We start from the raw sequence: 24,269 nt of genomic DNA, 5'->3' as shown, positions 1-24,269 counted from the left end.
CCCGCCGAAACTGTAAATGTTAAATCGCTGTTGAATTTCAAACTCTAGCTTGACAAAATCATTAGGTCAAGTAGAAATACCTTCGAAAATCTGCCGGCTTCCTGTCCTCGTTGAGGTCCTCGGGTAAATTTAGGTAAATTCAGGAAAAATGAAATTTCTGGCCATATGAATCGAGTAAAAAAGAGATCAACTATATAAAACAAATAATCTGCAATTATTTGCAGATTATTTGTTTCATTAATTACTATTAATGAATTAAACAATCGTTAAATTACAAATAAGATACTGACAATAAATTGTGGGTTAAGGTGTGAGGTGGAGGTTGAGGGAGTGGTCCCTGACGCCTCACCACAACAACACTGATGACGAGGGTCCAGCACTCAGTCACAGACCCATAGTTGCCCTTAGAGTGCCTCGCTGCCTCTACCCACCCGTACCTTGCGAGTGCTTCTTGTGAGTCACTCGGCTGGTGAGTGTGTGAGGGCTGGAGGTGACCAGGTCGAGCTCAACAAGGCCTGAACCTAATTCTGCTCGTTTGTCTTCATATTTGGGATTTCACTTTAATCGTACATTGTAGATGCAAGGGGTACATATATATATGATACTTGAACATTGGAGAATTTGAAGGTAAGAGAAGTACAATACATCAAGCCACTAATATGTTGAGCATTTTGGGTATTCAACTAAAAAAAAAAAAAAATAGAGAGTCCCAGTAGTGCAGTTAGGTTTGTTAACGACTTTCAATCAAGATTTCCAGGTTCAAATCCCAGGTGGCACAGGAATGGTTGAGCACATTAACTTTCATCCAATGCTCCTATCCACCTATCAGTAAATATGTACTCAGGAGTTAGTCAGCTTGTTGTGGGGTTGCATCCTTGGCGGGGTCAGTAATTCAACCCTTTGCACCTCGATATAAGCCTAACATGTACTGTATATATATATATACTGGCTACCTGGCCCCCTAACACAATACATTCTATAAATCTCTGGTATGCTCCCACTTATTGTGTCAGGGGACAAGCAACTAGTTTATACATACAGTACATGTTAGGCTTATATCAAGGTCCTCCCCAAGATTGAATTAGTGACCCTCCCAGGATGCAACCCCACAACAAGCTGACTAACTCCTGGGTACCTATTTACTGCTAGGTGGACAGGTGCATTAGGTAATAGGAAATGCACCAAACTATTTCTGTCCATCCGGGATTCAAACCTGAAATTTTTTATTGAGTCGAGAACAAACACAACTTCATCTACCGCTTCCCACTGACGTCCTCCTTGAACTCGTCATACTCTGTGTTGACTCTTAATTCCTTCTCTTTCAATGGTAAGTACTTCTATCAAACTTTCGGTGTCGGTATGGGTTCCCCTCTCTTTCCTGTTCTTGCCAATCTCTATATGGAATACTTCGAAACCGTTCTTTTTCCCACTGTTGATAATCGTCCCTCTGTGACTTCGCTATGTTGATGATATTTTTGCCTTTGGCCCCATGACCTTACTCTTTTCCAGCCTTTCCTCTCCTCTCTTAACAATTTGGCTCCTTCCAGCCATTTCCAAATTGAATGGGAATCAAATGCCGTCCTTCCTTTTCTTGACGTTCATGTATGTTCACAGCTCTTTGACCGGGTTCTCTTTCTCTCTGTCACAAACCCATGCATAGTGATATATATATTCACTTCTTTTCCTACCATCCTCCTCCTTTTAAATAAAAGTGTCCTCGTCTCGCTTCCTCCGCGCTCTACACATCAGTGACCCCTCAGTTTCTTAATTTTGAAATTTACTTTACAGTATTTACAAATCTTTCTCTCGCCTTTGTTTACCCCTTACATTTTATCAACTGTGCCTATTCTCAAGCTAAACATAATTTCTTTCATCCTAAACCTGCTTCCAACACTACTAGCTCTGTGCTCTGCCTTCCCTTTATATCTGAACTCAAAACTCTTACTAATACCCTTCGTCCTCTTGACATAAAGCTCACCTTTCGACAAACTAACACTCTTCGTAGTAATCTTGTTCACACTTCTCCTCCTGCTTCTAATGCCGCGGGTGTCTTCTCTATTTCCTGTTCGTCTCGTCCTCTCCAATACTTGGGTAACCTAGCCATACACTTAATGACAGACTTAAGGAACACAAAAGAAGTGTTATGTCTGAAGACACAAACAATGCTCTCTTCTGTCATGTTAGGGATTCTAATCAACCTATTGATTGGGCTTCTTCTAAAATAATCTTTCCTGCCTCTACTGTTCAGACACCATCTTGTTGAATCGGCTCTGATACACAACCTACTCAACATGAACCAGAGTCCTGGCTTTGTTTCTGTTGACACTTCCCTTTCACAGTACATACACAAATGTTCTAAACTTTTCTAAACTTCTAACAAACGTGACCTAAACGTGGCCTACCCATCCTTTTTCTCTTTCTTTTTCTTTTACTTTTTCTTTCATATCTATTTACTCCTTTTATTACCCCCTTCATACCCATTACCCCTATCTTTCGCCTTGCTTTTACCTTCCTCCAAGATTTCCTACTCCTCACCTCTTTCATGCCTTACTAATGTCTGTGTCTTTCTCGTCTCTTCACAATTGACTTGATAATGGTCCAGGATGGAGCGAAACATCATTGTCTCTTCAATTTCTAGTGTGTGGTTTGGTCAACAACAAACACAACTGTACTACTGGGACCCTTCATTAACCCTTGTGTTGCTAAGGGCAAATATGCTATTGTCACCCGCAGACTCATAACAAAAAAAAAAATCTTCCTAACCTGTTAATTTGTGTTCCCTGAACACGAGAAAAAAAATTAATTGTACTTACCAATGACGTAAATGAGCCCATAATATGAGCGATGACGTCACACCCTGCATGCTCACTCATGCAAGGTGCATCCCAGAGGCGTCGCGCGCAGTCATCAAGCAACCAGAGTTACCACGAATTTATTTTCGCGGCATTATTTACATTGTCTAGGCCTATTTTATCACATATTATTCACTAATTGTGTTGCATATGATGTTACATCATGTTCAATGGTAATAAATGTTGCATACATTGAGTATACACATGTGCACACAAATTTTTCAATTACTCCCATTTAATATGTATTCACATTGTTCATTATTATATTTACACACATGCACACACTATTTACAGGTTTTTGCACTATTATTGCACATTTAGAAGTCTTGGAGAGAGTGGTAGTCGTTGAAGCAGTTGACAGTACATAATGAAACTGCACACACTTTACACCATGTTTATGTTTCTAATCTCTATTTTTTTTTTTTTTTTTTTTTTTTTTCTACAAACTAAGCAATCACATTGGCCTATTGCACGTTTTCCAGCTGGTGGCAAATGTTTTAGTCTGTGTGCTTGAAAGCCTTTGATGTGAGCGAGCCTGGGTGTAGCAGCATCATGGAGAGGTGTACTTGCTTGAGGTTCTTCATGCTAGCCCTTTCAGGATTCATCCCAGTGAAAGCACTTTGGAGGAACATCTGGTCCATTTTGCCACTCTTGGTCCCTCTATATTTGGGCCTTCTGTCTTCCTGACGCAATGACTTGACATGGCAAAGTGGGGGAGAAGCAGGTCCAGTAGCTGGGTGTACAGCTACCTACTAGTGGGTGAACTAGTAGTGACTAGTTCTAGTACCTTAGTGACTGGATGGATTGTTGCAGTCTTGTTTTCTATGTTTGGGGCTGTAAGGGCCTGGTGTGCTTAGAATTGGGTAGAGCTATCCAGATTGCTAGTAACAAGTAACCACTAAGGACCCATCAAGAAAAGGCATTTAATTACATTAAGAGATATGCCTAGCATAGCACGAAGGATACTTCCCTTGATCAGCTGCCCTCAAAAAACCTTTAGTTAATTCATTCATAATTAAAACAATAATTGTATTTGATGAAAAGAACACTCGTATATCTGAAAAGGATATTAATTATTTACAAGTCTTTATTTTTAAATTTATTTTGTTCTTCAGGTTAATAATGGCTGGAGGCTTCAGATACAAGATATGGGACCCACCACTCATTGTATCACAGATAATTACTATGCAGGTATGGTTCCTACTACAGTGCTTTTCTTTTAATGACTATAGAACTATTTGCTTTTGAAGTTGTGGATGTAAGTGGCATTCATGACATTTTCGATCACTGTATTAATTTTTTTTACCACCCATACTGAGCACTAGTACTTCCCTATTTTTCTTAAACTCATTTCTAACTTCAACCAATGTCCTCGTTTCCTATTTTCTTTGTTTGAGGGGATTAACCTTCATTACCTTATGCATCCAGCCCAACCATTTGGGCTGGACGGTAGTGCAATGGTCTCACATCATGCAGGTTGGCGTTCAATCGCCAACCGTCCAAGTGGTTGGACACCATTCCTTCCCCCTGTCCCATCTCAAATACTTATCCTGATTCCTTCCAAGTGCTATATAGTTGTAATGGCTTGGCACTTTCTCCTGATAGTTCCCTCCCCTTCCCCTATCATGTGCTGTACCTTGTGATTATAACAACACTGCTCCTGCTCTCTTATTGGTTGTTATACTGAGTTCTCTTAACCTGTCCCCCATAGCTTATTCCTCTTAATTTAGTTGCTTGCCTGTCGGCGACTAGGGTAGAGTGAGATCTATCTCTGTACCTTGCCTGCTAGCTTTTAACACCTAGTGTGCCTATTATCTATCTTGACGTTCAAATTTTCTTATTTTTCTCAAAATTGCGGATGGAAGTAATATCAATTTTCAAGACATTTAACTTGATGACCATCCGTACAGGGTATGAGAAATTCCTTTACTACATTTCTAATAAGAATATTTGTAATCTTTCATATATACTGCACTACAATAAAAATTAAAGCACATGTTTTTAAAACAGTACAGTAAATCACACAAAATAAATATAAATTTTGAGTGTTCAGTATATCATTGCTGAATAAGATAAAAACGGTTCCCAATAACTTGATACTGTGCCAAATCATAGTCACCAAGGAATTTTATATATTTGTCAGAAAATATAACTGAAGCAACTATCACCACTGAAATGTTCTCCTTGGTCCAACCTTATTACTGCTGTAAGTGTCCATTTTGTCATTTACAATGCATCAACCCAACACATTTTAATTTGGGCCAGCACCTGGTGACATCATTCACCCTTCTCCCAGCTTGACTTCTACCAAACACAAAGGACCAGATTTACACCAAATTTACACAAAGGACCAGACTATGGCGTTCTCAGACAAGGGAAGCATAGAGATCTAATGCCACTGATGTCAACATGAATTACACTAAAACTTAAAGCTTCATATAAAATACGTATCCAATACTTGTAGAAACAATAAGACATGGTTACCGACCCTTTCTCTCACCTTCCATAATTACCACCAGGTGGAGCTCAGGTTACAGAGTTGCCAGCTAGTGAGACACTCGTTTAACTGGGAGCCACTGAGGGTTATTTATAAGTTTCATTTCATTTCATTAGATACTATTTCTGTTCTGTACCTCTTGGTGGATTCCCTTAACTATCTCGCTACAGTATTGCAATAGAGGTTTACGTTTTTCCTGAAAAAAGTTTGAATTATAAACAGAAAAATGTTCAGCGCAGACCTCTGGGAAACAAAGGCAGGATTCTGGGAGGTGAATGATAGAATCAACACTTGAGTTACCCACCCAAGTACCACACAAGTTTTGTGATGAAGAATGTCCAAAGAAAACAAGTGACCAACACAAAGTGTTCAAAAGTGCTTTACTTGGACCAAGTCAGTGAGCAGCGGTGTAAGGACCAGACGATCGACCGTCCACAGTGGTTATCAACAAGGAGCGAAGTACCTAGGGCAACAGCACTTGGTTCATTTGAACTCTGACTTAATCTGGTGGTACAGGGTATCAAAGATCATTAACATCAAATTTTATTTGATGTGGCATCCAAATAACTTAAGAGTCAAATCGTGAATGAACAGCTAGAAGATAGAATGTGGAAAGCAACACCCAACAGCAGAAATGCTCAAAACCCAGCCGGTAAGTAGACCAGATAAACTGCATGGAAATTCCAGGAAATAAACCCGGAGGAACAGGCAAGAGGCAAAAATGACATTTGAACGGAAAAGCATTAAAGTGCACCTGGTACCCCCTGGGCAACAGAAGAGTACCATAGAAAAGAACCAGAGTCTGAACCTGAGTATTGGTTCCAGGAAGGGGCACAAACCAAGGAGAACTGCCCAAATTCAGGCTCGGTAGAGGGACCACGTAGACTTCACCCAAGGGACACAGGCAGACAAACCTGCTGCTAGAAGGCAAACTCGTACAAGGACTGGGACTCGGCTGCTCTCACAAAGAAAAAGTAAACACAACAGGCAAAACACAGTGGTGATGGGGGAATACATCAGGCCAAGGACGCCCAAAGGAATCAAAAGTTCTCACTCTCTATGAAGGTCATGGGAATACTTAGACTGAAATGTTAACAATCCTCACAAGCAGAAGGGGTAACTCGCCCAGTCGAGCAGGCGAGTCAGGTAACTCAACCGAGTCAGCTAACTGACAAACTGGATTACCAGATCACGTAGGCTGGAATCCAGAGGTAACCAACTAGAATAAATCGGGTAACATATTGAACAACTCAAAGCTCAAATCCCAAGAACCTAGGGCAAACAGATTGAAACACTAGGGTAAATGGCAGAACATATACTGTACAGTGGTACCTCGGAATGCGATTGTCCCTGTATGCGAGGTTTTCGGAAGGCGAGGTGTATTTACTCCAAAAATTTGTCTCGGAAGGCGATGGTTACTTCGGGAGGCGAGTTTGGACGCGAGTTTGTTGATACGCGTACAGCCAACCTAGCGCGTGGTGGTTCGGCGATCGTCGCCCCTCCGCCCCGCCGCCCCTCAGTTTATTATTGTCTCGCGCTCAGTGACTACCCCCACATCAATTCTTCTCGCGGATTTTCAGTGTTTTGTTGGATTTTTGGTGATTAGTCTATACAATTTGTTATTATATATCTCACCATGGGTCCCAAGAAAGCCAGTGGTAAGGATAAAGGCCAGAAAGCTCATGTGAGGATGACAATAGAGGAGAAACAAGAGATCATTCGGAAGCATGAGAACGGTACACGTGTTGTTGAACTTTGTAGGCAGTACAACAAAGCCACATCAACAATATGCACTATACTTAAGAAGAAAAATAAGATTATGGGTGCTAAAGTGGCAAAAGGAGTAAGAACATTAATGGCACAAAGACCACAAATACTTGAAGAAGTGGAAAAGTTGTTATTAATTTGGATACACGACAAGGAGTTGAGGGGTGATAGTGTTTCGGAGGCCATTATTTGTGAGAAAGCCAGGGTGTTGCACGAAGACCTTCTAAAGAATACCCCTGCAACGAGTGATGCAGATAAGAAAGAGTTTAAGGCAAGCAGGGGCTGGTTTGAAAAATTTAGAAAGAGAAGTGGTATCCATAGTGTTACAAGGCATGGGGTTATGTGATGTGATTATGGAAGGGGACTCCCCTTCCAAACGGTAACTCCTCTCCTCCTCCCCCCTCCTCACCATCTTCCATACGCCTACAGCACTCGACAGCAAGGTAAGTAATAACTGGAACACAGTTTTGTAGGTTTATTTAGATGAATTAGGTAAATTAGGTATAAAAATTTAGTTTGATGTGGGGTTTTTGGGGTAGTCAGGAACGGATTAATTCATTTCCCTTTATTTCTTATGGGGAAATTAACTTCGGGATGCGAGTTTTCGGAAGGCGAGGCGTCTCCAGGAACGGATTAAACTCTTATTCTGAGGTATGCCTGTACATACATACCACCCCCAAAGAGCAGGTCACAATAGTTCAAGCAACCAGATGAAAAACTCGGGAACACACAGTCCAGGTCTCAAAGTAGATCACATGGCCCAAGAAACCAGGTCACAGAGTCCTAGCAAACTAGATTGCATGAGCATGAATCACAGCTAGGCTGACACAGCTACAACCATACAGTAGCTGTGTCAGCCTAGGTAAATAGGGAGCAAACCAGATAATCAGAACAATGATAGAAAAGTGAGGAGATACAGACCATGGTCCAAGGCACAAGCCCAGGGCATACAGCAAGAGAGCATAGGGCAGACATACTAGTACTTGTAAAACCAGTGCAAACAGCCTGCCAACCTGGATATAGTTTGGGGTGCCAGGACACACAGTCCAGAAGGCCAGGATTTTTTTCCCAGGGGCTGGTCACATAGCCAGGGGACCCCAGTGCACAAAACACTGGAAACATGGAAGAAAAACTACAGGGGCAGGAACCAAGTCTAGGATCCAGGACATACAGCCCTTAGGACCAGGGCCCAGAGCCCAGAATAAGAGTGCACAATCCTGGGATCAGGAGACGTCCTGAGACTAGGACATGATCAAATGGGCAGGCAGAAGTCCCAACAACAACCCAACAATCCAGAAGTAGGGCAGAGATTCCAGTAGCAGGGCAACAGCCAGCTCCATCTGGGAAGGTCAAGTCCACACACTCTGAGAAGCAAGATTAAATGACAAGTCAAGTCCAAGTGAATGGCTCTAGATGATGATATGATAGATGAATGGCTATCTAGATGATACAGCTGCAGCACGGGAGGTATACTGTAACAAAAGCGGCAAAATGGAAGTATCCCATTATCCACCACCCCTAGGGGGAAACACTGAACTCATCACATCACAGCTACAAGTTGCTCCAGCTTTTGTCAAATTCTGGCACATCTCGCCTGCAGAAGAGAAGGAGACCAGGCATAAATAGCAAAGAGCAACTAAGAGAATTCCTGGTGACAATTTAGTTCAAACCCCATGTATGCCCAGTGATGTCCCATCATGGAAAACTGATGTGAATAATATAGGCAGAGAATCCAATTCAGGTGCTACTATTAATAAGACTTGATGGGAATTAGCAGGAGGAGAACGAGTTCCAGACATAATTACATAGTTTAAATGCAGATAGTAAGTCACAATAATATGACTGAAGATTAGACACCCAACACACAAATCTGAAAATGAATAGATTAACAATGTTTTGGTTTGTCCTGGACCATTATCAAGTCATAATAATGGTCCAAGACAGACCAACACATTATGTTCAAAATACAGTACTCTAGATCGCGTATAATATTTGTCATATAATGTATGACTTGTCATACACACAGGTGTGTTTATCATTTGCAGCAAGAATACTGCAGTTTTCTTAGTACTGTATAACAAAATATAGCAAACTTTGGATGCAGTGGCTGGGATATGGTACAAATCTATCTGATCAATTGGGAGTCCAGGGTGCTTTATTATTTTCTTTTGTTTTCAGGCAGTGTACTATGTTGGGCTTGGTATGTGGATAGCCATGCTGGATCTTTTTACTGGCCATCATAGATCACTGGACAGCATCTTCAAGTACCAGGTGGGAATGTATGTTTGTGAAGTTAAACTTTCTTATTGCACCTGAAAATAATAAAATTTTGTTACTTCCATTAAAGGTTTTTTTTAGAATGCATTGATATGGATAAGTATTTCAAGTTCGTTCTTTCTTTTAGTGTTGTGTAGAGTTTTCTTGCAATGTGCGGACTTTTGTGCATTAATCATTTAGTCATTTCAGTTTTATCTTAACTATAGTGGTTATCCACTCTTAAAGAGACTTCTTAGAACCTTTTGTTTTAAAGAGTCATATGCATGTGTTAATGATCATTCCAATAACTTCAATGGACAACAAATGAACCGTCTTATTCTTTGTTGTCAGTTTCCGTCAGAATTTCTTCCTTGTTAAGATTGAGCTCTTGCTTTGAACTCCCCTTTTACTGAAACATCAGTGATTGTCACCAGATTCAGATACTTGTATATTGTAAAGATAAATATCCAACTACATTTCAATTTACAACTTGAGGCAATATGATGACTGATTACAGGAGATCCAGATAAAGGAAGTTCATGGGCGTGCTATAATGGCTGCATTTATCCTTAATGCTCTCACGGGGTAAGTCAATATTAATTTGGTTTTTAATTTGGTTGTTAAAGTGTTTGACTAAAAATATGTAGATAATGTATTTCTAATGGATATAAGATGGGAAAATGTACCAAAATGAAGCATTTTGCACTAATTTAAAGTTAAAAGCAGGTTTGTGTGAGTTTAGAAGAATTTTAAATAACATTTACATAGTGTAAAAGTGGATTATAAGCTTGGTAACCCAAAACACACTAATCTAAATTTACAGATAAACAATAAAATTGGGTTCGGTGTCAGTCAAGTATACACTACAGTAGTTATTCAGATTACTTAAAATAGGCTTGATATACAATTAAAATCTGCCAATTTTTCTTTGGAGACTGCCAAATTGGCTTTCCCCTTCAATGAAGCATTTAACACTTTCGCGCTATCTGGACGCGCCGGCGCGTCCCGTTTCGTCTAACGCTAACGCATAGTGGACATAAAGTTGAGTCCTCTTTTAAAATATTTGTATAAAATTCAATTTTTATCCGATTTACTTTGGGTTTGTTTCAAACTGCGCGCTATGAGGCTCTCTTTCTCACCACTAGGCTGCATGGTACAATAAGTTCATGAAAGGTGTGGATAACTTCGATCAAATGGTATTTTGTCCCAAACGGGTTGCAGGTGGGTGACTTTAGCCGTTTATACTGGTAATGCTTCCCCCATATCATGTATTATATGCATATGTCTGTTTAGGGAATTTTATTCCGATCAATATACAACCAAAAATAACTGTGTGCAACAAGTATAAACTTGACAAACATAACAAAAGTAAAAACATTTCGTGTGTGTTTGACGCTCACTGATATGTTCCAGCGTTGTTTTATATTTGGCGCTATTCTAACTTACGCTTTGTTGATATTTTTTACCTATGGGCACATAGAACATTCTATTGCGAACACATTGACACAAAAATGAATGGCGTACATAGAAAATTAATGTCATGAGAGTGAAATAAGTATAAACTTTCAAAGCGCCGTGCGTCGTCCCGTCACCGATACCGGGTAACAATTTCACCACTTCCCACACTCTTGCGGGCGGGCCGCATCATTATTCTACGCTTATATTCATATCACCGTGTTGGGAATTTCATTGCGAGTCCATTGATACCAAAATTAACGCTGTAGAATAAGTGTGGAGGTGATTACAATCCCAAGAGTAAAAACATTTTGTTGCTGATGGGCGCTCACGGCGAGTCATCTTCGTAGTTATTTATTTGGTGCTGGTATCCCTATACGTTTCGTGACTTTTTTTACTGATGTTCTTCTAGAGAATTTTATTGCGAACACGTTGGTACCAAAATGAAATACGTAGCATGAGAACTAAGGTCAGAAGAGTAAAAAGAGTATACACATTTTTGTTTTTACGCTTAAGCGATAAAAACGCTGCGCGCACATTCGGTTGGCTGAGTGACCTTTGCGGAAAGCGCGAAAGTGTTAAGAACTTGTGATGCCAGCTGTTATCACATGAGTAAGGACTGTTTGCAGAGAGTGATGGAAAACTTGAAAATGGTACCACTTTTCAACAACAGTACCAAATGCAAATTGATCTCATCTCCTAGGATATTTTGGGTGAAATTCTCATTGCCCAGGCAATCCCAGTTTCTAGAATTTACCGTTTCATTACATGATCGTCTTTATTTTATAGGGATTCTCGCTTTTCTTGCTGTCAGCTGTTCTGGACAGGGTGTTGCTCTGAGTTCGGACATTGGTTGCTTCAGTTTCTGGTTCTCATAACCCTGCTGTGATTGTGGGGCTCAAGATACTTCAAGCTTCCTTCACATAGGTGCTTGATGCCACTTTTGTCTAATGGTGGAATGCAGGGGTTGTATTTGCCCCTGCTAGACTTTACTGTTTTGCCTTCTTCAGGGTGGAAAGATCCATCTTTGCTTCATCACCAAGAAATAGCTTCTTCCAAAATGCATTCTTTCCTAGGCACTGGTGTTACTTCTATTTCCACTTGTTGGTGGATGTCCTGTTTGTGTTATAGGTGAGGATTTTGTTGATTTACTATTTACACTTTGTGGCTTTAGTTTCCCAACCCTGATGGTGTCTACTTCCAAGCGGTTGGAATATTGTGTCTTGTCCAAAATCAGGTAGGTCATTTCTTGTTGCTACCTCATATCTGGTTTATTATATCTGTTTGTAGAGAAAGTGAACCACCTCATTAAACATTTTTCTGTCTATCCTGCATGTTCAGAAGGTCCATCATAGCATGCAATATTATCTTGGGAACTTAGAGCTACACTTTAGTACTCGATTCCTCTTAAAGCTGTTGTATGTACCTGTTGCTCACTGATTACTCTTCCCTGGCAGCCAATATCTAATTTCCTTGTGGAAATGGCTGCTCTTTTGTTGCTCATAAGCTCTTGAGTGAAGTTAAATTTCGCCTGTGTTCATTGTTAAACTCTCAGGGGAACACTTGTACTGTATTTCCTGAACAGTGCCCCTGTGCCTGTTCTCACTCGAATTTTTTTTTACCATTTTACAAGGGTCTACAAACACTTTAATGCATACACAGGTTTCCAGTATCATGAACAAATCCACATAAATATTCATTTTGAGTATTGAACGGTACTTTAGGAAAAGTATATACGTATAACTAAAATATTTTGTATTAGTACATTCAGCGTAAAATTAAAAAAAGTTTTACATACCTTATCAGGAGAGTAGTATATTGAAATATAATCTAAATTACTCTTGTAGTCCTCTGCCTTCAGCATAACTAGGTATAGTACTATATATAAATCTATACTAACATTCATCTCTTAACATGATAAAAAAGAAACTTAACAGGAAAGTCGTGTATTAAGTAATCTTTATTTTTGTTGCCATATGCACTAGTGACTAGAGGAAGTATTGGTGTACCAATATCTGTACAAAAATATACAGTATACTGTATTTAAGGCTACAACCAATAATAAGTCATTAAATGTAATCTATTCCTATGTCCTTCGTAAGTACAGTAATTGGGAAAATGCCCTTAGCCCAGTTATATATTGGCCATGCAAGGTTAACTCTTGGGCACTAAGTGTAACTGAAACTTGTCTCTTACTGTCCAAATTTCATTATTCCATCTCCTAATAGAATGTTCATATTTTCTGGATGGTCAGAAAATTTGCATCCCAACTGTCTTTTTACTTCATATACAGTACTGTGTTTTTAATCTAATACATATATAAATAAGCATTTGTTCTGCTACTATATAGGTATCCAAAGTGATATCTAAGAGACTTTAATCGTCTGTAGCTTACATAGTTTAGCACTTGATAATTACTAATGTAGAGTATATTTTGTGTGAGATTGTTCATCTGTATGTTATACTGTACTTTGGTTAAATCTCATTTAAGCCTAATTTCAGTGGCACTGGATATACAGTACAGTATATTTTGCATCATTTATCAGAACTCCTGTTTGTCTTTTATAATTGTGTGCACTTAATATCTGCAGGTCACTAGGATTATGGAAGGTCGTTCAACGTACAAAGCAGTGTCTAGATTTCACAATAACTGCTCATTTTCTTCACTTGGTGGCAAGCTGGTTATATAATGGCCATCTTCCTTCTCAGCCCTCTGTTTGGCTACTGAATCTCGTCACCATCACATTAATGTGCGTTCTTGGTGAATACTTGTGTATGAGAACTGAAATGCAGCACATTCCAGTAATGAGTTCCAAGGTAGATTTGTAAAATTAATAATATGACATAATAATGGTATTCCAACCTAAAGTGATATCTTACGTTATATGATGTGAAAGCATTCTCGGTTCAGATTACATGTTTAAATATTTTTCATATTTATGAAAAATGCATGAGTGCTTTTCCATTTTATCATCAGTTACTCTAATGAACATATAACTTACACATATTACTAGCTTGTGATATTTTTGTAAACAAAAAGATTATTGATAACATATTAACACTTTCATGCTCCGTTAATACGTAAATACGCCATCAAATTGCTATTCATAAACATTTGTATATTCATCACTGTCACACATAGTCTATTACAAATACTGTACTTTTGTTTTTGCTTCTGTTCTCTAGAAAATTAATTTATGAACATTTCGACACCAAATTTATAGTTAGAACTCAACAAATAACTTAGAAGAGATAAAATGATTGTAAAAAAATATTACATCTCTGAGCGGTCCAGATAGCCCGGAATGTTTACAATCGGGAACGTGTGGAGAGGCTAGACTGCCAAAGTGTTAATTGGTTGGTGATATGAATAATAGGCTATACCGGGTACGTAGTACTTTTATTATCTTAATATGGAACTATAAAAATATCTACAGACATTGTCTTATAATACTGTAACAAGGTTAGTGTAAACGCTTCAGCATGGTAATAATTTTATTTACATAAAATAGTGGGAAATGTGAATTTATATTTATATTTTTTATGGAGACATTAGAATCTTGAATGCATATGATAGTCAGTCTCTCTCTATATGGTATGTAATGATTTAGTACTATCAAATACTGTCATTATTATTTGTATTTATTTTTTTTAATTTGTAAATATGGTGCTGTAGTTGCATTTGAATATGAATTGTCTATGTATGGTTGCAGATTAGGATTTTGAAAATATATCGATTTATTCTGTCAATTGTCAAGCAGTACAGATGGAAATAAAGTTGTCAATACATACTGTAATACAAAGTAAGTCAAGACTAGAAAGTAAGTTTGATTGTAGTCAATTGAAGGAACGTTGTTAAAACTAAATATAATTCGTGAAAATTTGACACTTGTCTATTCAAAAATAAATAAATAAAATGAAAGGTACACTGTTAAAGTAAACAAAAATTATATATGGTGTCAAATCTTACCGAGTTTTTCATTGTATGATTGAAAATTTTGAAAGAAACTTTTTTTTTTTTTTATGGTCCAACTACCATATGCCAATGCATTGGCTTTATCCATATTGACTATGCGTCTCAGATTCAAAGTTCAGCATTTGGTTTTGTAATATGATTAGAATTGCACTTCTTTGTCAGGTTGTGTAAGAAAGACTGGATGAAACGTTGCAGAACTAGTCTTGGTGCAGCTCAGCATTTCTATTGTTTGTAGTTTATCCATATGTTAGCAACACAGAATTAATGCTATGTATACCAAAGTTTAGCAATAAAAGATGTTCATACTCTAAGCATGCATAATATCAATGAGTAAATGAAGGTGTGCATGATATGTACGTATGTATTTAGTGAATCGGGACACATTTTGCCGAGTTTGAGAAAAAAATTTATTTTTTTTACACAAAAATTTTAACATATATATTTCTTTATTTTTTAAACTTCCCAGTTCCTACATGTTTTGGAGTGCCCATAGAATGTGTGTTGTATGTTAAGGCATTACATGAATTAATATTTTGCAATGGTTTTTGGTTAAATTATTTTTCATTAGCAAAGTTATATACATTACATGCTTCCAGTTAAGAACTAGACGAAGTGTCATAAACCTTAGTACAACGTGAAAAGCTTTTAGTTATGATAATATAGTTATGTGAATTTTCTGAATAATGCATGAAAAAATTACTATATTGATGTTGTGAAGGATGAATGGTTGAAGAACAGTTTGTAATATACAGTAGACCCAGTTCTATTCAGTGGTTTTGTGGCTTCCACTATTGTACAGAGTAACAATACACACCCATTCTTCAATCTAAAGTGCATTGTGAACTTGCACTTTAGTGCAGGTAGTTGGCTAACATCATAAATTCAAAATGAAAACAGCTGTGTAACTTGTTCAGTGGCTTTCTTATGGCCTTAACTCTTTCTTTTAATCTTGGGGCCAATTTATGAAAATCCTTCAAGGCATTCCTAACAATGTTAGAGATGCTGTTCATACTCTTACTTCTCACACTGAGTTTTCTGAGCAAAATCATAGTTATATATCCTGATAATTAATATAATTTTCTTTCTAGATTTTAGTTGTATACCTGTGCTTGGTAGCTTTTTCCCATGGCTCCAACTTCTAATTTTTATGCCATTATGTGGAAGTCTTTTCGGGCCCTGGTTTGTACCTGTACTGTAGTTTGGTAAAAAATAATGCCTTCAGACTATTTTACACTAGACTTATTTGCAAGGTACTGTATTTTGTTACTCTAATTTTTTCTTATTAACAGTATAATATGATAAACTTTAAAATAAGTCTTAAAATTTTGACATTATTATAAAAAAAATTCTTGGTCATGAAATACATCCTGTTTCTTTGGGTAGAATTTGTAGTTGACTATATTTTCAGAAATTAAGGCTTACTCTGATGTTTAAACCTAACAAAATGTATATGATATATACTATACTGTATATGTAATTATAATATTGCCATAATAGTAATATATGTAGGTGTTGGTCATGCATGTCAGATATTTTATATTAGAATGGACTCCTAGTCTGGAGCTCTTCAGTCCTTTCTTAGCATATTCGGCATTATAAATATTTTAGCAATGAAAAAATTTACTGTACGAATATCCTTTTTACCAAAGTTTTTTGCATCTTTTGCATATACTGTTTAGTACAGTCATATTGGCATCATCCTTAGTGATATTTAGCGCCTTTTGAATATCCCACACATTTGATAGTGCTACATAGCCTTCCCGGTTTGGTGCCTTCTTTTGATAATTACTTGATAATTACGTACTTGCATATACAGTATATACTAATCATCATTTCTCATTTCAAAATACTGTTGTTCAGTATTTAAGAGTTTACAGGAAGCAATGGGCAAGTCCACCATTCAATGGTGCTAACAGCCCCACATCTCTTGTTAGAAAGTGGAGAGCAGACTGGTCTGGGATTCCATCATTTTTCTTTATTCATCCCTTTAGGAAAGTAGAAAACTCTAAATCAACCTTAAGTAAATCACAGACAAAAGGCTAGGAAAGCCTTAGATTTGAAAACATTCATATCCAAGGTTTCAGAAATCATGAAGCGGCATATTTGGATATGTGACAAGATATAAATTGGTACTGTAATTTGTTTTCGTCTAATTTATTTGAATTTAGCAAGGTGTTTTCCATGGTTCTTGCTTCTTGGCCTTTAATGGTGAGGGTGATCAGTCTAGGCTTTGCCTCTTGACCTTGATTTAGTCAACATAACTTAGTGGGCGGCTGCCGGAGTGTGATGCTCCTTGGGACAGTCCTCTGTCCTTTTCTAGCCTTGTGCTCCTGCTGCCGTCCTCTCCAATTCTGCTGGGCATCTTTTCCTTTTCCTTCTGTTTCGTTTTTCTCCCCCCTCTTCTCCTATCTGCTTGCCGTTTCCTGCCGACCTTTTGCTCGTTCTGGTTCTTCCCTTGGACTTCTTCTACTTTGACGCCCGGGTGCTTGAGGAGGCATACTCTTGCACCCGTAGAACTGCAGTACCCGACGTCGAGCGCGAGGGGAACCTTTTATTGTCAATCCCCACTTCGTCACTGAACCCGATCTCGACGGACTGTCGGTTTCTTAAGGTGGCGTTTGTGGGGCGTATACTCACGACGCACCCCTAGGAGGCCCCGACAAGATCGGCGATAGCTTCTTGTTGGGTGTCCTGCCTCTAATTGTGGCTCCATGGTGGGTGTGGGGGCACATTCGTGAGTGAATTCGTAATTTCGTCAAGATGATAACCCCTGTTTCGGCTGCTTCTGGCTTACCTTTTCAGGCTCGTGGGGTGGGCGACCAAGCCCCCGAGTCGGTCCGTATTGGAAGACCGGGCTCTGTAGCCTCCGCTGCATTGGGCCCCGACCTTGCTCCTCCTTTGGCCTCTCTGACTCCTTCCCCTGGCTCCCCTCCCTCCTCTGTGGTTGGGTCGAGCCCCAAGCCCCCAGTGGTGACTACCTCGTCCCCTGGCGCGGCTCCTTCTCTAGTTGTTACTACTGCGCCTTTTAACCCCTCTCTCTCTGGGGGTTCTCACCGCCGTTCTCGTCACGGCCGCCCTCGCTCGATTCCTTCCAGTTCTGCTACCTATCAAGCCTTGTTTGGTCCCGCTTCGTGGGCCAAATATTTTGATCTCCTCCCTCTTGATTCTGCGCCTCCTGACGATTTCTCCCTTCATCGACATCTCATTGATTCCGTGGATGCCTCCATTACTTTTAACCCCACTCGTCTCGGTACGCGTGTCGTTGCTGCTCCTTCTCAGGATGCTGCTTCCCGCTTGGCTGCCTTATCCTGCCTTGGCGAGACCCCCGTTCGGGTCTCGAAGAACGTCCAGTTGAATGCCAGTGTTGGCACTATTTTGCTCCCGCCCCATGTTGCGACCGGTGTTCGGGACCTACGCGACTGCCACGACGATATTCGACATATCCTCGCTGCCCAGGGCCATTCTATTCTCCAGGTGGACACGTTTACTCGTCCCCCTCGTGGTAGTCGCCGTCAACCCCTCCGGGTTGTGAAGATTACCTTTGATGGTAGGACCCTTCCACCCTCTGTCATTCTTGCTGGTGCCAGGTGCTCTGTCCAGGAGTACATTCCTTCTCCTCGGCTCTGCAACAAGTGCTGGAGGTTTGGGCATGGTGCCCTCCGCTGCTCCGGGACTGTCTCTCTCTGTCCTTTGTGTGGTGGCGAAGGTCACTCTAAGTCGGAGTGCGCTTCTCCCCAGGCTCGTTGCCTCAACTGCGGTGAGGCCCATCCTACCTTCTCCCGTGCGTGTGTCCATTACAAGCTTGAGGCAGCCGTCCTCAACTTGAAGCACCGGGAGCGTTTATCTTTTCCTGAGGTGAGGCGCCAGGTTCGCCGGCTCCCGCCTTATGCTAATATCTCTTATGCTCGCGTGTTGCGCTCTTCCTCTCCTCGTCCTTCCCGCCTTCCTCAGACTCACAACCGTTTCCAGGCCTTGGACCCTGATGCGCCCACTGCCCCCTCCTCTGTCCCTTTGGGTTCTCTCCCGAAGGATCCTCCTCCTGGTCCTCTGTCTGGGGTTCCCCTTCCTTCTACCCGGTCTGTCGTGTCTTCTGTGTCTCCTTCCTCGTCCCCCTCCGATCCTCCTTCCCATCCTCTTCCTCCATCTATCGGCTCTCCCCGCCGCCTGTCGGTGCGGGCGGATGTCCATCGCTCTCCTAACGGCCGTCGTGTGTGCTCTCGTTCGGCTTCTCCTGTTGAGACACTGGAGTCCGTTGCCCGGTACGTAGTTGCTGGGACACCGGTCTCTTTAAGTCAGAAGCGTAAGCCTGGCTCCTCTCCTTCCTCTTCCCCGGCGGGTAAGAAGGCTTCGCTTTCTTCCTCAGCTCCTCCTTCTGGCTCTGTTGCTCCTTCCACTCCCGTTTCAGTGCTTGCGCCCCCTGTTCCTGCTATGGAGGTTTCTTTGGCCCCTGCTTCCCTTTCGGTTGCTGCTCTTGCTGGGGTGCGCTCCTCTCTTTCTACTCCCCCTTGACTGCTCCTCTCCGTTGTCTCCTCCTCCTCCTCCTCCTCCTCCTCCTCCGGACCCTGCCCGCCCACCTCTGATCTGTTCTCCCGTTTCCTTCCCTCCGTCTTTGCTCAGTTTACCCATGCCCCCTAACCCTGACTTTGCTGACCCTGATCCCGACCCTGATATTCTTTAACGTGCTCTGTTGGTCTTTCGCCTTTGTTTCTTCCTTGTTCTCTGTTTTTGTCCTTTCTCTTCTCGTCGTTGTCCATTCTTCAATGGAACGTTCGAGGTTATTACGCCAATTTCCTCGAACTCCAACTTCTGGTTTCGCGGTTTTCGCCCCTTTGTGTCTGTCTCCAGGAGCCGATGCTTGGTGCTCGTCCTGGTCGTTTTCGTGGCTATTCCTTTCTCTCCCCCCCCCCAGCCATTGCTGGGGCTTCTAATTCTTCTGCTCTCTTGATTCGGGCTGATGTTCCCTTTGTTCCTTTACTTTTTCCTTCGCCTCTCCATTGTTCTGCTGCTCGTATCTTTGTGGGGAAATGTTACACAGTTTGTTCCATTTATCTCCCCCCGAGTGTCCCGCTCTCTCTTCCTGATTTGAAACACCTCCTAGACTCCTTGCCGGAGCCTGTGCTCCTGCTGGGTGACTTCAATTGTCGTCATTCTCTTTGGGGTGACGTTCTGACGAATACCCGGGGTCGCCTCCTTGAGCCGTTTCTCCTCTCTTCTTCCCTGTCTCTTCTGAATTCTGGTGAGCCCACTCATTTGGACTCTCGAACTCGCACCCTTTCTTGTCTTGATCTTTCTCTCTGCTCTTCTTCTCTTTACTTAGATTTCACATGGCAGGTTCTTGATGACCTCCATGGAAGTGATCATTTCCCCATCCTTGTTTCCTTTTTCTCTTTTCGCCCTTCCCTCTCTTTCCCTAGGTGGCAGTTTGCTAAGGCGGACTGGACCCTGTTTTCCCTCAGTGCTACTCTCTCTGACCTCTCCCTTCTGCCCCTCTCTCGCGCTCTCCTCCTTTTTCATGACACTGTCTTCGACGCTGCCCTCCGCTCTATTCCTCGCTCTTCCTCTCGGGGTCCACGGAAGTGCGTTCCCTGGTGGAATGCGGACTGTGCTCGGGCTGTCCGCTGTAAGCGTGCAGCCTGGAAGAAGCACCGCCGTAGGCAGACGACCGATTCTTTTCTTTTCTTTCGGAAAGCGAGTGCGGTGGCCCGTAGGGCCATCCGTACGGCTAAACGTGAATGTTGGGCATCTTATGTCTCGACAATTACGTCCGAAACCCCTCTGGCCCAGATCTGGAAGCGTATCCGCAAGATAGCGGGCAAGTTCGTTCCCGATGTTTCACCGGTCCTTCACCTCCATGATACTCTTGTGGCGGACCCGTTGCAGGTCGCTTCCGAACTGGGTTCCCACTTTTCTTCTGTTAGCTCTGGTCTTCATCTTCCCCAATCTTTCCTTCTTCGTAAACCTGTCCTTGAGTCTCGTCCTTTAGATTTCTGCACTCATCTTCAGCTTCCCTATAATGATCCCTTCTCTCTCTCTGAACTTCGTTCTGCCCTGGCCCTCTGCGGTTCTACGGCGGCGGGCTCCGATGGTATTCATTATGAGATGCTTCGCCATCTCCCTCCGAGCACGTCTCAGTATTTACTGAGTCTGTATAATCGGATCTGGGAGTCGTCGTCAGTCCCTGAGGACTGGCTCGATGCCGTTGTCCTCCCTGTTCGCAAACCAGGGTCTCTGGGTACTTCCCCTAAGGACTTTCGCCCTATTGCTCTCACAAGTTGTGTCTGCAAACTCTTTGAACGTATGGTTAACGTTCGTCTGATGTGGTTCCTGGAACACCATCACCTCCTCTCCCCTTCTCAATTTGGTTTCCGCAAGTGCCGCAGCACGACAGATGTCCTGGTGAACTTGGAGGTCTATATACGTACTGCTTTTGCTGCAAAGACCTCCGTTGTTGCCGTCCTTTTTGACCTAGAAAAGGCTTACGACACCACTTGGCGTTATCATATCCTATCTCAACTTCATTCTTTTGGCCTTCGTGGTCATCTCCCTCTCTTTCTCCGCAGCTTCCTCTCTCGTCGTTCCTTTCGGGTGCGCCTTGGTACCGCTCTCTCTCCCCCTTTTCAGCAATACGAAGGTGTGCCCCAGGGTAGTGTTCTGAGCACTACTCTTTTTCTGGTTGCCCTCAATGGTCTTCTTTCCTCTCTTCCTTCTGGTGTCTTCTCCGCTCTCTATGTCGATGATCTTACCCTTTGTTGTCAGGGTGATGATTCGCCTCTCCTTCAACGCCGGCTTCAACTTGCGATTGATGCCGTGTCGTCTTGGGCCACAGGTCATGGCTTCAAGTTCTCTACTTCTAAGACTTGTGCCATGACTTTTACGCGGAAACGGGTTGTTCTTCGTCCCTCTTTGTCACTTTATGGTCATCCCCTTGAATACAAAGATTCCGCGAAGCTTTTGGGGTTATTCCTTGACACTCGTTTGTCTTGGTCTCCCCATATCTCTTACCTCCGTGTTGAGTGCTCTAAGTCCCTTACCCTCCTTCGGGTCTTGTCCCATACTTCTTGGGGGGCAGATAGGCGCACTCTCCTTGCTTTACATTCCTCTCTCGTCCTGTCTAAGCTCGATTATGGTTGCCCTGCTTACTCGTCTGCTTCTCCTTCTACTCTTCGCCGTCTTGATGCTTTGCACCATACTGGGTTGCGCCTCAGTTCTGGTGCCTTTCGTTCGACTCCCGTCCTTAGCTTGTATGTTGACACTGGCTTCCTGTCTCTCCAGGACCGCCGTGATCGCTACTGTCTTCGCTATCTTGCGCGGTCCTTGCAACATCCTTCCTCTCGTCTCTGTCGTGCTTTAACTTTTACCCCTCCTGCGGTTCCTGTTCCTCTTCACCACCTCCCTCTTTCTGTCCGGTTATCTCGCCTGCAGGATTCTCTTTCCGTTCGTATTTCTGATGTTTCTCCTCGTGTTGTTCCTTCTTTGCCCCCGTGGAGGGTCCCTCTTCCGCGGTTTTGTACATCCTTGACTCGTATCACTAAAGCTTTTACCCCTCCTACAGTTCTAAAACGCCTTTTCCTCGAGCACTTTTCTTCTCACTCCCGCTCCGTTTCTGTCTTCACCGATGGGTCTAAGTCAGCGGACGGTGTTGGCTACTCTGTTGTTTTTCCTGATCGCACTTATATGTGTCGCTTGCCTCCGGAGACTAGCATCTTTACAGCGGAACTTTATGCTATTCTCTATGCTCTTCGTCTCCTGCTTTCTCGTTGTCAGTCTTCCTTTGTGGTTGTTGTTGACTCTCGTAGTGCCCTCATGGCTCTCGGGTGCTTTAATCCAGTTCATCCGGTAGTTGTCGAGATCCAGCATTGGCTGTTTCTCGTTCACAGTAAATTTAAGTCGGTTGAGTTTTGTTGGGTTCCCAGCCATATTGGCGTGTCTTTAAATGAGCGTGCGGATGCTGCCGCTAAGGAAGCTGTCCGCTCTTGTCCCATCTCTCGTAAAGGCATTCCGTATTCCGACTTTTACCCGGTTATCCATTCCTCAGTCCTTACCCGTTGGCAGGCTTCTTGGTTGTCTGTTACTGGTAACAAGCTACGTACTCTTAAATGTTGTGTTTCCTCGTGGCCGTCCTCCTTCCACCGTAACCGGCGGTGGGAAACAGCTCTAGCGAGGTTGCGTATTGGCCATACTCGCTTAACCCATGGTCACTTGATGGAGCGCCGCCCTGCTCCTTATTGTCCTAGTTGCATTGTCCCTCTTACGGTCGTGCATGTCCTTCTTGAATGTCCTGACTTCCAGGACGAGCGTGTGTCTTGCTTTCCGACCGCCCCTCGCGGTCACCTGTCCCTCGATAGAATTCTTGGTGACTCGGATACTTTTGATATCGTTCGCCTTATGCGTTTTTGTTCTCGTATTGGCATCCTTGGTGATATTTAGCGCCCTCTGATTATTTTGCGTATTTGATGGTGCTACATAGCCTTCCCGGTTTGGTGCCTTCTTTTGATAATTACTTACTTACTTAGTCAACATAATGCCTTGCCAACTCCTCAGATTTTGTTTTGATATAATTTTGCCTTCTGTGAGGAGTTGCCTTCTACTAATTGTATTAGTGTGTGTCACACACCCCTCACATCATTGTTTGTATTACACTTTATTCCACTGTCTCACTAACCTCTTGTGCATTTTCCACTTATTCTACTCTTATTTACTCGCCTAGTTGTGCTTGCAAAGGTTGAGCTTTGGCTCTTTGGTCCCGTAAATCAATTGGTGTATAGATTCCTGAGCCTACTAGGCTCCATCATATCTACATTTGAAACTGTGTATGAAGCCAGCCTCCACCATATCACTTCCTAGTGCATTCCATTTACTAACTACTCTGACACTGAAAAAGTTCTTTCTAATGTCACATGTTTGCATGTGAACAGGTTTTTTCAGTGGTTGAGGATATGGGTGAGGAATGTGAGAAACCTTACACCAAGTGAAATGGATATTCTTTTGACGAGACCCTCCAGCAGGGGCAATTAAATTGCCTCATTGCAGGCTTGTGAACAGTATTAATGTGCCAACCCATTATTTGGGTCATGGTACTACCACAGACCAGGCCAAATAAGATTGGACAGTATATCTACCTTATTTGGCTGGGTATACTGTACATAAATTTGGAGTTCTTATGACAAGCCAGTGTAGATATGGTTATATTGTACCATATTCCAGAAGATGTAGTAAACATAATTAGAGACCAACACTCCCTCATTTGCTAGCCTAACACAATGATCACTTTATTTATAATGTTGTGAAATGTATAATTGTTTGGCTTTGAAAGTTTCTTTTTTAATATTGGAAAGCTTAGTTAAATATAACAGTTAAAAAGTTGTTTCACTGGTGAATTTGATTAAAATAGGCAAGACATATACAATACATTACTGTATGCATTTATATACATTAACTGCCTAAATAAGTGAACAAAGTTTTACAA

General features: G+C 41.9%; 1 protein-coding gene across 2 annotated transcripts; it reads left to right on the top strand.

The window, feature by feature from the left end:
• Window positions 1-320: 320 nt before the first annotated feature.
• Window positions 321-17,094, top strand: LOC138349564 (protein SYS1 homolog). Of its 2 annotated transcripts, none has more exons than XM_069335040.1 (5): window positions 321-469; window positions 3,968-4,043; window positions 9,295-9,387; window positions 9,890-9,957; window positions 13,419-17,094. In XM_069335040.1, exons 2-5 carry the CDS (start codon window positions 3,975-3,977, stop codon window positions 13,654-13,656), a joined length of 468 nt encoding a protein of 155 aa, XP_069191141.1. In that variant the 5' UTR covers window positions 321-469; window positions 3,968-3,974; the 3' UTR covers window positions 13,657-17,094. The 2 variants fall into 2 exon arrangements, with proteins under 2 accessions (XP_069191141.1, XP_069191142.1); XM_069335041.1 differs by having other exon boundaries at window positions 346-627; window positions 13,419-14,744.
• The last annotated feature ends 7,175 nt before the right edge of the window (window positions 17,095-24,269 follow it).

The sequence above is a fragment of the Procambarus clarkii genome, chromosome 32, assembly GCF_040958095.1.
Source record: "Procambarus clarkii isolate CNS0578487 chromosome 32, FALCON_Pclarkii_2.0, whole genome shotgun sequence".
Lineage (NCBI taxonomy): Eukaryota > Metazoa > Arthropoda > Malacostraca > Decapoda > Cambaridae > Procambarus > Procambarus clarkii.
The sequence above is the reverse complement of the archived record's forward strand: the minus strand, read 5'-3'. Positions and strand labels throughout refer to the sequence as shown.

Bases quoted from the DNA above. Each gene is read 5' to 3' on its own strand.
- LOC138349564 (XM_069335040.1), top strand. From the start codon at position 3,975: ATGGCTGGAGGCTTCAGATACAAGATATGGGACCCACCACTCATTGTA. The intron at 9,388-9,889 runs GTGGGAATGTAT...GACTGATTACAG, and splicing joins ACAGCATCTTCAAGTACCAG to GAGATCCAGATAAAGGAAGT. The intron at 9,958-13,418 runs GTAAGTCAATAT...TAATATCTGCAG, and splicing joins ATCCTTAATGCTCTCACGGG to GTCACTAGGATTATGGAAGG.